Source organism: Blennius ocellaris, assembly GCF_963422515.1.
Source record: "Blennius ocellaris genome assembly, chromosome: 8".
Taxonomy (NCBI): Eukaryota; Metazoa; Chordata; class Actinopteri; order Blenniiformes; family Blenniidae; genus Blennius; species Blennius ocellaris.
Window position 1 is genome coordinate 18128490 of NC_137657.1, and position 14380 is coordinate 18142869.

Consider the following 14380-nt stretch of genomic DNA (forward strand, 5'->3'; position numbering starts at 1 on the left):
GTTTGAAAGTCACTAGCTTTTAACGATACAAACCAATGTCAAATTGTACATTTTAAAAGTTTTTGAACTTGTCAATATCGGTGAATGTTAAATAGCATTTAACATTGTGTTACCTTTCAAATTTTTTCAGCACATTTAGTGCTCTTTCCGTATTTTGAATCTTTTCAAAGGTGCTATCCATGAAGCTCTTAAGCTGTTTCTGAAAACACAAACATTATTTACAGAATTTACAGTGAAGTAACATCATAGCATGAATTTGACTAATATATCCTTGCTCTAAGGGTTGAACAACCTCCAGCTGTATAGTCTATCACAAGGATCGGAAGCTTCATCCACTCAACCAGCGGGACAAATGGTAACTGACTATTTAACAATGTATGAGAATTGGAGCTATTTATCTAGTGCAAATAGCTCAATGAATAGCTGTAAATTAACCTGATCGAATCAAAATGCATGAACTTAATCTTTTCTGATGAATTTAATTTTACATTACTTAAGGAATGTGTGCAATTGATACTGGGTTTTTAAATTGGTTCGTTGACCATCTTTCGTGCATCCATTTGTTTGAAATTATCTTGAAGGGAAGAAAGTAAATTGGAGCTGCATGTGGTCCGTAGTCCACCAGCTGCCTTTGTCTATAACCCTGCCTTTATCCCGGGGATTATGCTCACCGGCAGATGAACTACGGTGACGTCTAGTTAATCCTAAAACGTATGGTGTGCGCAGTAATCAACCCAGGAACTGCATTGTACATTCAAGATGAAGCAACCTAATTAATTATAAAATAGATGTCACTTATACAGCGTGGTTCACTGTTCAGCAGGCTCAGAAGTTTTATAGTCACATTCATCCATTTACGCAAACACTCACACACCAATGGCGACAGCTGCTATGAGCAGGGACCAGCTTGGAGTGCCCAAGAACACTTTAATACATTGACAGGAGGACATAAGATGGGGGTTTGAACCACCAACCGTGAGATTGGCTCTACCAGATGAGGCTCAGCCACCCCTGCAGTGTACTTACATGGAGCTCAGCAGTGTTTTTGCAGAATTCCTCATAGTCAACATCAAAGTCAGTTTTTCTGTGGTCGAGGAAACTGTAGTGTTTTTTCTTCATGTTCAGCACGATAGCCTGTCGACACAAATATTCAGAGGAAGCCACATTTACACATATGCTACTGTTTGTTTTTGGTTTTTTTCAATCAAAAATTTAGAGGAATCTCACAAATTGTTTTATTGGTGCTCTCAACCCCTGTGAGGCAATCCCTCAACAAATATTCTTATTTCTCATATACTTTCTTTCACTATGTTTTGAGACCCTATCATGGAAAGACTCTGGTGGCCTTAGCTGTGAACTTAATTATTGTTTGAAAAGAAAGTATACGTTTACATACAATACATAATGCATGTAACACTACGTCTTAAAGCTCACAATTAATTATTGATTGCAGAGATAGCTGACAATTTCCTGTAAAGGAGAAGTCACCAATCCTTTTTAATTTGGCTCCATTCAGTTGTTTGGACCATAAAATGACCAGTGGAATTACAGTAGACAAGCTGAGCAGCATGAGAAACATGAAGTTACTGACTACAAATCTGAACACTTATGAAGATCATTAGAAATGTATGTGAATTTGGTCTCAAAGGAATGAGAGTTTATAGCTCAGAGCTGTGCCGCAGGGCAACCCCATTTTAGAATCATATGGAACCAGAAAGCAGTACTATCCAATTCAGAAATGAAGACGTTGTAGAGAGCTTCTTTGTTGTAAACTGTGGTTATTGTTATGAATTGAGGCTTCATAATGAGATGCTGAATAGGTGAGACATTCAACTGGGAGAGCTTTGGAAATTAAGATACCGATCTGCTGACTTTCAGATGCGAGTTGATAACCATGTAATCTTTTTACATATTTCACAGAGGTGAGTGATTGTGATAACTGTCTACAACAATGGATCAAACAGCACTGCAGTAGACAGCATCCACTGGTGTGAGGGTTGAGCACCAGTCATCCATATAATTCAAAGAATGCAGGGATTTTTTTGATGTTTTCAAATGAGAAAAGCAAAGAATCTCCCCTCACTTAGTTTGAATCATAAATGTCTCCAGGCAGAGGCAGAGAGATTGACAGCTTGAAAAACTGCTCTATTTAGGTATTTACAATGCTCCGTGTCAATTATATCTATGTTTAGATAAATATTAGTTTGAGGAACATAAACAGCAATTTTAAAATGCATGCATTTTCCTATTTTAGAGGTTAGTCACATATAACAGAGGAAACCATTAGTGCAAACACAACATGAATACACTGAGTTATGTGCCCGTGTTATCTGTTATATGTTCAATATCTATGGATCTGACATAGAAACATCATAAGCATTATAGCATTAGTATATAGCATACAAACATTATATAAATATCCATGCAAAAAACCAACACATACAACACATAGATATATAATATATAATTTTAACTCTTTTTTTTTTATCACTATTAACTACTAAATGCAATTGTACATGCCGTTGAAGAGTGAAACATTACCTCCCATTTCCCCTGCATTTCTGCAGTCTGTACATCCAAGGAAGCAGAAATAAACAGATTCACATCAATAGACTCTCAAGGGACACCTCAACACACAAGCTATATTTATAGTGCATGTTCAAAAAGTTTTTCTCTGTAATTGAGATCATAGCAATGTGATTTCTCTGAGAAAACTCCATCTTTTTGACAACATGGAAATCAAGCAAATACAATATAATTTGCCATTGTGAAGAAAGGACTCCATATTTAGCAAGCTTTCTTAATGCACTCTCCTGAGCCTCACTGACAATAGTACTACTTGAATGTCTCAAAATATAGAACCATAAACTATTTCTTTCTGCCTGTTTTTTCCATCTTCTTTATTAATTGACATGTAGTTGACATGTGGTTGAGAAGAATAAAGATTATCATCCTTATAATTAAGAATAAATGTAATCTATAAAGGGCAATTTCTTTTTTGTCACGAATTTCTGTTTCATGTATCAATTTTTTTTAACATGACATGTCATCATTCTCCTTATCATCATTGCCTGTTGTACAAGCATTCAGCTTCCATCTAATGTAGTATCATATGTAATATCTATAGAAAACAAAAGGCTCTTCATCACTAAATGGTGTCACTCTCTGCACTATCAAGATGATTTGACAACGATCCTATCTAATAATAAATACCCACTTGAAACCTGGTGTCCATGGTCTCGAGTCCTTCTATCTTTGAGTCCTGCAGAGCCGAATAGGTGGAAATGGTGCTGAACATTTCCAGTATCTTGTTCAGTCGCCGCTGGAATGTGTCAAACTTCCCAAAAATGTACATTTCACTGAAGTCAAACTGCCTCTCTGTGGGAGTCTGTTCCAGCTTTTCCTTGGTTTTATGAAAACATCGCTGGTATTCCTGAACAAGAGATGTTGAAGACAGATTGAGGTGTTGGTGAGCTTTCCATTCTTAGAATATTGGGGTCTTGTTTCCATTGAGAGTTATTAGTGCACAGATGTGACTGTTAACGAAGCCCGTAATAGTGACATAAGGATTGTAAGAAGACAGAAAAATCTATTCAACCCTGATAATATGCTAAATTTGCCTCAATAAAGCAATACTTATTTAGGTAAGATGTACATATTCTCAATAGAAGAACAAATAACTCATTGACATTTAATACATAACATTAATCTCATAAAGGCGGCTCGGTACCTGGTTGAGGTGGATGGCATCTTTGATTTTTTCCGCAACACTGTCCTGGGGTTGGTCCCATATTGAAGTCGAACCATTATTAGTGATGTAGGCCTTACATGATGTCATCATCTGGTTTGTTACCTGAAGAGACACAGAAATATAACAATACCAAAGGGTTTTTGGATCAACAATCAAGTTTTGACAAATTAGAGTAGTCTGTAAAAATGTCAAAAAAGAATTTATATGGTGTCACTGTCAAGGAAGTAGCCCAACAAATTACATTATCTTCATATCCACTTGAGTAAACATCAAACGAAATTGTAAATCCTTTTGTTCATAATTCTATTTTGTTAATGTTAGGCTGATATATCAATGTCCTCAGGAAGCAAAAGCATCATGTTTTAATTTGCATCTATTCCTCTTTTAAAACCAACACACAATTATTCTCTGTGTTCCAAAATGATCATATTTAGACTGTAAGCACCTTAGTTGACTCCCATTGCTAGTTATAATGCAGTTCATTTTAAATGCCTGATGAGCAGCGCTCCCTACCTTGACAAAAAGTGATGTGATCTTTTCTGATGTGTTGTAATAGCGAGATATACTATGAATCATCCTGATCGCATTGATCAGGCCCGGGATTGCTTCCACCATCAACACCTGCAATGACATAAGTATATTTCTTGAATTTCTGAACATTTCCCATACTAATTCACATGCACAAGACTTGGTATAGTACATCAAGTACTCTGCTAAAGGATTACAGCATGCTTTCTTACAGGGTCACTGTTGTAGAGGGGATCACAGAATTTCTCCAAGCTGTAGAGGTATTTGACGTTGTCTTTGGCCTCATTGGCTGCATCAGTGATCCGTGTGTCCAGTTCTCGCCATGACTGAACCAAACACAATCTCATTTCATATGTAACATCATAGTTTCTATGAATTTTCTTTGTGAGGGAAAACATGTGCTTGAATGAAATCCAGAATGAAATTGTGAAAAGAAGAAGAAGCTTTCGAATCAAATAAAAATGACATTTACTAAATCTGAAAAACATTTTGATTTGACGATGTGGTATCTCCGTAACTTCAAATGTAGAGTGAAAATTGTTGCTGACCTTTATGAGTTTAGATTTGGCCAGTAAGAGCACACCCAGTACAGCTCTGACATCAGAAGTCTTCAGCTGGTCCAGTAAGTAGTTGAAGCGAGACATTCGTTTCTTCCAGTGGTCAAGTTCAGCCCGAGGGCCGAGGTCATCAGCCTCCTTTCTAAGTTGGTCACTCTCGGCTAGAACCTGGAGAACAGAGAGACTATAGATGTACTTGTAGCTTAATCCTTCACTTTTATTGACCTGCACACATCGTGTGTATCTATAATCCTCAGTTGACCTTAGCATACACCAGAGGCTTTCAACGTTTCATTTTAAGCATTAGTTGTTTCAGCTTTATGAAATTTTAGCAAGTATCTGTTAACGTTTTTGTCTTGACCTGATCTGCTTCAAGCAACCCTGGTTCTTGATTAAAAAAAATAAATAAAATTTCAAAATGTGGCAATGAACTTCTCTGCTACCCAACGAGTATGATGATGAAAAATTTGATACACTTGAGAATTCTGCCTCACATGTTCTATCTGTTTGATCCAGACTTTCATACAGGCCTCAATCTTCTCTGTAATCTCTGTGCTGTTGGCCGCTGCCGTGTAGTCCGATGGACTCTTCAGCGCCCGCAAGTCAAAGGTGTCGCACTCTTTCAAAGTAACCTGAAACGCAGATGTGGTGGCTAAAGCTGTGTGTTCTTAGCTTTTGAGTTGAACAATATGTTTGTTAGGTAGTATCTCCAAGAAGTAATGATGCCTGTTTCCTACCTTTTCTTGCAGGCTCTCCTGTGCTCCAGCCAAAACAGACACAAATCCCTCCAGTGAGCCTATGAATTCCTGTTTGACAGCCTGGGCCTGGGGACTGGCCAGCTCGCCCCAACCATGGTTCATCTTCCTCAGTGTGGGGATGAAGATCTCGGCGAGCAATTGCTCCACACTTTTTAACAGACCCACCTCTGTTGTGTCCAGCATATTGAAGTTTACTTCCTGAGAAACAGGTATGCACATATGTAAACACATTAAAACAAGATCTGAGTGCAACATCAAATTGATTGTAAGAACGGACCCTCACTGTTTAGAAACTATTTATTTGTATTGCTTTTAGTTTCATAGCCCCATATATTCAGAAATAATGTATTGTACTCTGAAGAAAGTACTCTGAAAATGACACGACAACAACAAAGATTTTACATAAGAAACAGCACTATTAGGCAATTCAGCATAGTTAACATTTCTTTTTTGATTACTTCATCAGTTCTTCATTATTTCATTACATATCATTGGAAACAATCCTTGAAGATCAGATCTTGCTCTTAACAAGGCAACGATCTGAATGTACATGAATGAGCTTTGACCACAGGATGAATGAACACATTCAGCTATGTGGTTGGCTCAATTTCGTTCATATTGTCAGATATTCACAATCGATTTCAGGATACTAGCAGTGAAACTTAAACAGTCTGTTGCAGTCAAAGATCATTTTATAGCTTCATGGCAACTAGCATCCACACTGAATGCAGCTATAACCACAGTGTGTTACTTCATAATTAACTCAAAAAATAACAAAGTACATAGAAAACGTAACATATGTGTGACTTCTTAATGCCTTTTTGATGGTGTGAATGTAGCTGCTGTAAGTTAGTTGAGAGCTCACGCTATGCACTGATCCATTCGTTATGTTCATCACTCCACTGAAGTCAGATCTCGGAAGGAACATTATTGGAACTGTGGCAATAATTTCTCATAGAAATCAGCTACTTGCGCATTAGTATCAAATATATTGTTCTTACAAACACATTACTGCATAACACATTATTCCCAACATTGATTATATATAAGGAAAGGTTGAAGCGTTGTCCCATGCACATATTGGTCAGATGATGTAATTTATTTCTTATTATAACAAAATGTATTAGCTTTATTTCATATATAAAGCTATATATATATATAACCCCCCCCCCATTTGTTTTTACCAACACAGCAGTAAGCATATATACAACATTTTATGGTTTCTTTCTGGCTTCAGCAAACACAGACAAGTTGACCTTTCATCTTCTCTCACTGTTAATGTCTTGTATCAAACCTGTTACCAGAAGCTTTGCCGCAGAACACGTGATCAACAAGAATGAATGAAGAGAACTGAATGTTGTATTGCAGTGCTGTTCAAGAATCCCCAATGAAAGAAGCTCCCAATTAATCACACAAATGAACCCTTAAAATAAAGAAGCTGACTGTGTGTTTGTTGATAAGCCATCAAGCAAACTGACTGTATGAAAGTTGTCCATAACAGGGCATGATCATACAATTAGATCTGGCTTCGCTCATTTCAAATCCCTCATCAACCCTCAGTTACCCTGAAAGCACTTAATGGCTTTGTTTTCACATTTCCCAAAAGTACGCTGACTCACTCTGTGTATGTTCTCTGAGGTGATTGCCTTTGAAGTGTTGGCTCTGGTAAAGAAGACACACACTCCAGTCAGTGCAACGTCCCTCCCGTCTGACACAAACACTTTGGGTTTCTTGCTGGAGCCTGGCTGCTGGGAAACAAGCTGGACAGATGCAGAGGCTGAAGGTGCTGAGGCTGCTGAAATTAAGAATTTTCACATAGAAATAATTGGTTGGATGAGAATAATCTGGAGAAATTGATTGAGAATCAGATTATTTAAAGTATATCATTTTATACAGAAACTCAATTGGATTTCATCTTACCTGCTTCAACTGGATCAGTGTCCTGATAGTAAAACATGAGGTGTGGAAGTCCTTCAGCCACAAAGAACTGCTCCATACGGTCAATCTGAATGACATGAGGATGCACGGTGGGTTAGGTCAAGCCTTACTTTTAGCCAAACATAAACCAAATCATAAAATGTATTGTAGCTATTTTGTAATAACAAAGTATAAGCACTCATTTAAAAAGACAATACCCCCAATGTATAATACCTGGTTCCCCTCCAGTATTGCATCTTCCACGTCTGCTTTTTCCAGTCCAAGGCATGAAGCCACAATACTAAGGATGTAGTCATGTCTTCCATCCAGCTGGGCCCGCTTCGCTTCACGCTCCTCTTTCAACTTTTGCTAAACAAAATAGATTGACAGGAGTAATTAAAATTTCAGGACCGTGGCAAATTTAAGTTGAACACATGTGTATGACTCGGTGCTGGGAGCGTACTGAACAACTAATTTATCATTGTTTATTTGTTTGTCTTTCAATGTCAAATCAGTCAAAATCAAATAGTGTGAAAGCAGAAAAAACATATTTCTCCTGCTGATGGAGCTGTTGTTCATGGCAGCTGATGAAGCACTCCAAGCTCATACCTGAGGTACGCATCAGTTCATTCAACGAAGCAGTTTTAACGCCAGGTATTTAAAGCTTCAATGAATAAGCAGTTACTCTATTTGAAAAAAGAAAATAAAATCATCGAAATGTTACAACTACATAGCATGGTACAGTACTTGGTTGGTTAAAAGAACTACAACCATCAATGGTTTGAGAGTGAATGACCTGCTTTTTGCTGCTTAGTAACAAGAAACTAGGTCCGCTAATAACTCTCAAGAACGTTTTTGCTCATATATGTGTCGAATCTTTCATATAATTTTTTTTTTTTTTTTTTTTTCTATTTCCAGAGTAAGAAAAGATGGTCAGATTCTCATTAACATGGCCCCCATCGACAACCAAGCAAAATGCTCTGGCTGAATGAAACTTCAGAAATACTGTAGCTCCTTTATAAATCAGCCTTGTTTTGACAATTGTTATGAACTGAATTACACTTTAACACCCAGTATGACATAATGAATGATACAAATATTTCTTTTTGTCACTTTTTCATTCCTTTTCTTATGTTTTCAGTACCCACTTATTTATCTGACTAAAGCAGAGGACTTGACTCAGTTCTACCTGGAGCTCAGGATACATTGTAGCTTCATGCACACCAGCTGTGTCTTCGTGGATAGTATTGACATTCTTTTAAGAAAAGGGCATTTTGAGAGAGTTTAAAGGAGTTACTAAAAGGAACCATGACATTTATTGAACATACAAGAAGTGATCAAAAAGACAGAGGAAGATGAGACAGACAAAAGGCGATGAAAGAAGGAGGGGAAAACAACAATGTGAGGGATGGAGCTGACAAAGCTCAACATCAAATAAAAGGAGTGAATGATGAATGAGAGACTAGATGTTTGTATCAATGTATAGGTGAACATGCATCGTGAGAGAAAAGAAATGTGTGCACATGGGAGACACTAATATATAGAAGCTTACATTTCGAGTGCCTTTCTCTATATAATTGACAAACTCAGAGCATTTAGAGGTCAAGATATTGGTTCTTGTTAGTTAAAGCCTGCAGGGTGGGTGTTCATGTGAAGTCACTATGAGGGTGAGTACTACTACAAGCTTACAAGCTGTGAGTGTGAACACGTTACAGCGAGTGGGAGCTGCAACTTCTAACAAAAACACTTCAAGCTGGAGCCACTCATCTGCTGTAAGTTTATAGAGTGAAGCAGGACTTTAATTAACACTTAATGTAACATCTTAAGCTCACCTTGTACATCTGACCAAAATTGTGTGTGTGTGTGTGTGTGTGTGTGTGTGTGTGTGTGTGTGTGTGTGTGTGTGTGTGTGTGTGTGTGTGTGTGTGTGTGTGTGTGTGTGTGTGTGTGTGTGTGTGTGTGTGTGTGTGCACTGCCTTAACCCATAGTCATCTCCAGCTCCCCCTCTACTTTGGGGGTTTGTGTTAACATTTAAAAGAATGAAGTGACTTCCAAACTCCATAAAAACATGGAACCCCTCTCCAACACTAGCTTTCTTTTTAAGCTTTGTTACATTGCATTACTGTTAAGCATCTCTTGAGAATAACAATCACTGATTAAAATCAATGATATTCACATTTTTCTTTCAAAATTATAAACAGTTTGCATTGATGAGAAGCTCCATTTAATTTGCATATTTCTGATTATTTCAAATGAACCACTACAAAACTTGTCCATAAACCATACGTTGTTAAAAACACTGTAGAAATAAACATATTACAGACAGACTGATACACCTAATCAGTTGACCATGATAAAAGCTTGGCAAGCAAGCAGTTGCAGGGCGAACGGCCATTTCACACTCATCAACGTTTATTCCAAACTGTACCATCGGCCAACTCATTCTTCAGGATTGACACAAACAATTGAAACATGATGTAGTGTTGTGCAGATTATTCGAACAAGCACACAAAGACATCACTCTCGATGCCATACACAACCAAATACATAATCTGACAATAGCAGACTCCATTAATGAAAAGACACGCATGTTCATCCTTGTTATTGCCACATCCAGGACACACATAAACCAGCACTGGCATTCTCATCTTATAACAGCTATATTAATAGTGTTCATAAACAAACAAAGCCCCATTCTAACATAAACTACAGCATAGACAGACTGACTTTTCCTAAAATAAACACTCTTTGTTTTCCAGATTTAAAAAAGAAACCTTTTGATTTTAAATATTGAAACTGAACATTTTTGAACATCTATGATCAATTTTGATCATCTGGGCACAGAATAACACACTGTCAAAAACAAGAAGAGCTGTGGATCAATGTTTTGAGACAAATTAATTTTGTTTTATTTCAATCTTCACCATAGCAAATGAAAAATGCCAGCAGGGCTGTTTTTAAGTCATATTACAGATTAATTACGTGGATAGTTAATATACAATTGAAATAAAACTTTCAACACAAAAATAGTAGCAGCAGTGCTGCATGATTTCTCTTACCTGAATGACTTTGGAAACAGTTTTTTTCCAGAGCTGCTTTGTGAACACCTGCGACATGACAGCTCCCTGTCTCTCCACCTCAGCTCTTCTATAGCTTCTCTATAACCTGCTATCGCTTTCTTATTTCCATGTACACACGAGGAGCTGTATGCTCTCGCCCTCAGAGGGTTAGCCCTATCATATTGTCAGTGGTGGCCACTCGGCCAGCTGGGCTTAAGGTATGCCTGCTTTATGATTAATGATCGGTCATTTCTAACGGGTAAAGGTGTGTGTGACATTTTCATGATCATTATTATTATTATTATCCAAGTATGATTTGGATAGACACGATTCTCATGACCAGTTGATGCAAAGTGAAAAACAAAGGCCATGTGGGACCTGTACATGCTGGTGACATATACAATCACTTATAATAAAAGCTTTGTTGATGAAGGCAAATGCATACATTGCAACATGCAGACAGAGATCACTCCGCACTGTATGTACAGGTATTACACTCATGGGCTAACACACAAAACCAAAACAGTTATTGCTAATTCATAGAATTAAGATAGCTGTCAATTTCCACAACGTAACCGTGCAAACAATAAATGAGTGTTTAAAGAACAATGTGTTAAGAATTCTGTCATGTCGACCCACCTGGTCACTTGTCTTATTGAATCAAATATAGCATGTGTTAGACCCCAGTCTATAAGATAAATGCATATGACTGCAAAAGTTACAATTGTGTATCATGTATGAGTGACATAGTATAATTTAGAGTGATAGTTAATAGAAGTAATCAATCCCACATTCAACTTTTACAGAAGAAATATTATGTGGACAATGTAAAGACTTAATCCTTGCAGTGAGTAAAAATGGGTTAATTCAATATGAAGTAGTTACTATTAGACAGCTGTTCATTGTGTCAATTGTATTTTAGTAATAGATGATACGGAAGGGTAAAACCCACAACTTCTGTTTGAGTTTTATTGTTCTCTCTTCAATGTACTGGTAAATGTCATTTGTAAATTGAAGTCTGGGATACTTCTGCACACATATAAAACCTGTTTTGCCTCAGTTTGGCATTCAGATCGGTTCATGATACAAGCACATCGGCTCTTTACTGAATCCTGACACATTAATGATGAATTACATTTGACCAAAGCAGATAGTCAAGTAGCCAAGTTGCCTGTAACTTCAGAACACTTGGGTCACCTTACCTTGTTTTGATAGTCTGGCTTAAAATGCAGCATCGCTGTTGCCACCCTTTCACACTGACAGTTCTTTTGAAGTCATTCCACCTCCTTAATTGGCTTCGCTTTTCATGACATTAGAGAATTGCTGCTTCCAACAAAGAAGAAAAGACAGGGAACAAGTAGCTTTGCTATGGTACGTAAGCAATCAGCCCTCTTATTTGCCATGTGAGAAAGGTTACTGCCCTGAAATTATGAGCGTGTTGCTCCTGAAGGGGGCTGCTAACTGGATAATGTGGTGTTGGATGACCTCCTTTCGACAAAGTAATTATCAGAGTCCTGGTCTCACCTTACGAGTCTATTACAATAGAATGGAGAGACATGCAGAATAGAAGGTGGAAGTGGTGGGGGTGTATACACCGGTATTGGAACTGGGCCTGAGTCAAACATCCTAAAATATAACATCGTCATATGTTGAGATGCAACAGACCACACATGCAGAAAGTATAAAGTTAACCATTGTAGCAGAAAATAAACTCCAATGTAAGAAATGTAAGAGGACAACAGGTATCATGCCTGAAAACCTTTGATATTGTGTCCTCTGCCACTGTATGCGAACTGAAACAAAGTAATGAATGGAGGTGCTTCTTTTTGAGGAGACAACAATGGAAGGATTCAACAATGAGTTTTAACAGGTAGTGGCACCGTGCTTTTGGAATGTTCTTGTAAAGCTGGTTACAATTGTTTGCCTTCTTTTCCTCACACCTGCTGGTTGGAAAAGTTGAAACTAGTAAATTAGCAAGAGGGAACTGCAGTGCTTGAAGGCAAAACTGATTATCCAAGAAGTCCACATTTTAAATATTGCCATCATATATTTCTGGATAAAACATGTGATTTGTACATGCTGGCTGAACCATTAATAAACTAATTAATTAGAAGAAATAAAAAAAATGAAAATAACTTAATAGATCAAACCTGAATCAACATAAACTTGATATGTAGTTGTTATGTGTTTCCTAACTTATTAAACATTCACATTGACATGCTTAACACTAGCTCTAACCTTACCTTCAATCTGTAACTGTAGCTCAAGAATCATATCTGAACATTTTAAAATATGTTAAAAGCAGTTTGGAAATCACCTCATATTGTAGATCCATCCCTACAAGTCTAGTGTGATCTCAACTTTGGATCCCACAAAGCAAGTAAAGCAAAGGTGGTCACACAGGCACACACACCTCCCACCAATTAATATTAAATTCCATTAGCTTTTATGGTGGCGTCCAGCAGATGAGAGGCAGAGCTCTCTCCCTCTCTCTCCACAGGACCTGACTGGCGGTTTGATATAAAAAAAAAAAAATGATTGCGAAGCTTTGCATTAAAAAGTAGTGCGGTCGTCAATATTTCATTACGCCATGACTGATTTTCTATGTTGAACTGTCTGGTTGTGAGCTGCCATGAAACAGGAGAGTGACCATGAATTAGAAATGAGTCAGTGAGATCTGTAAGAGGAAGCACACAGACAGGGAAGAGGCTACTGTTGTTAACTGTAGAACACCCGCACCGACACAGATAGCTTGAACACATTTGTTTACAGCACATGTTGCTCGAAATGTCACAAACAATGCAGTTTTATCCAATCGCTTTCAACTTGCATTACTTCTTTATTTACAGACTGTGTTCACTGTGCGGTGTTAGTGACTCTTGGATGCAATTAAAGCAAATAAATGACTATTTCCTTTAGTTGCTTTTCTTTATGAAAGTGCGTTACTGTACTTGCAATTATTGAATACTGATTAAACACACGCATTACAGTAGCCTAAATAATGCATAATTCAAAACTCTACTGACCCTTGAGTGATTATTAACCAATGCACTTTTTTCTTTTTTTTTATTACTTGCATGCAAAATGGTGCTTTTTTGTCAAAGTTAACAATATCTCAAGGACTAGAGATGCAAAATACCCTAAATAACATTAGCTTCTTTTTTTTTTTTTTACTTGAATTGTATGCCTGTAGAATTGATGCAAAGTGAGTTTTCACATTGGTTTATTATTTAGTTTTTTCTCACAAATACAGAAGAGGAATACAAATGTAATGAAATGTTGACCACAGCTTAAAAGTCCTCTCTGGGTGTAATTAAGTGGGTTTTTAATTCCACCATTACAAGAGACTACACACCCGTCCTCTTTTCAGTGCTACATCACCTCCTGTGGCTGTTCCAACATTACCAGACATACACCAGGAGCATCCCACCATCTAGTGGACTGAAGACGACAATACAACCATCTAGTAAAAACATCTTTATCTTCTGGTAGGAGGCCAGAGGATTCATTGTGAGATGAATTTCAGGGGTAAAAATGAAATCAAGAATAAAATCAAATGAGAAAAGGAAATTCAAATATAAGGCCTATGTGATTTTACTACTAGTGACTTAACTGAGGCAAATATGCAATTAAATAGCTGATGAATTAAATTCTGTTATATTATATCCTATAAGAAGAAACATGTAATTGGGCACTGCCCTCAACTCTATGTCCCAAAGCTGAACAACAATAAAACTAATACTTCTGCTGGACTAATGCAGAGTGCACAAAGACATACACAAACCAAATAACCCTCTTAAACATTAAAGT

The 14380-nt window shown here is 37.3% G+C and overlaps 1 protein-coding gene across 1 annotated transcript in view; it reads right to left on the bottom strand.

The window, feature by feature from the left end:
• The window catches only part of dnah5 (dynein, axonemal, heavy chain 5), a gene marked incomplete at both ends in the record, with an annotated part of 81487 nt that overhangs the window by 66937 nt on the left and 170 nt on the right, over positions 1-14380 (bottom strand). The window contains 13 exons of the mRNA XM_080500616.1: positions 114-199; positions 1027-1134; positions 2542-2568; positions 3218-3433; positions 3731-3853; positions 4265-4372; positions 4492-4605; positions 4828-5004; positions 5331-5468; positions 5574-5792; positions 7214-7386; positions 7515-7599; positions 7746-7880. Of these exons, the coding sequence (XP_080356742.1) occupies positions 114-199; positions 1027-1134; positions 2542-2568; positions 3218-3433; positions 3731-3853; positions 4265-4372; positions 4492-4605; positions 4828-5004; positions 5331-5468; positions 5574-5792; positions 7214-7386; positions 7515-7599; positions 7746-7880 (1709 nt within the window). The remainder of the gene's footprint in view (positions 1-113; positions 200-1026; positions 1135-2541; positions 2569-3217; positions 3434-3730; positions 3854-4264; positions 4373-4491; positions 4606-4827; positions 5005-5330; positions 5469-5573; positions 5793-7213; positions 7387-7514; positions 7600-7745; positions 7881-14380) is intronic.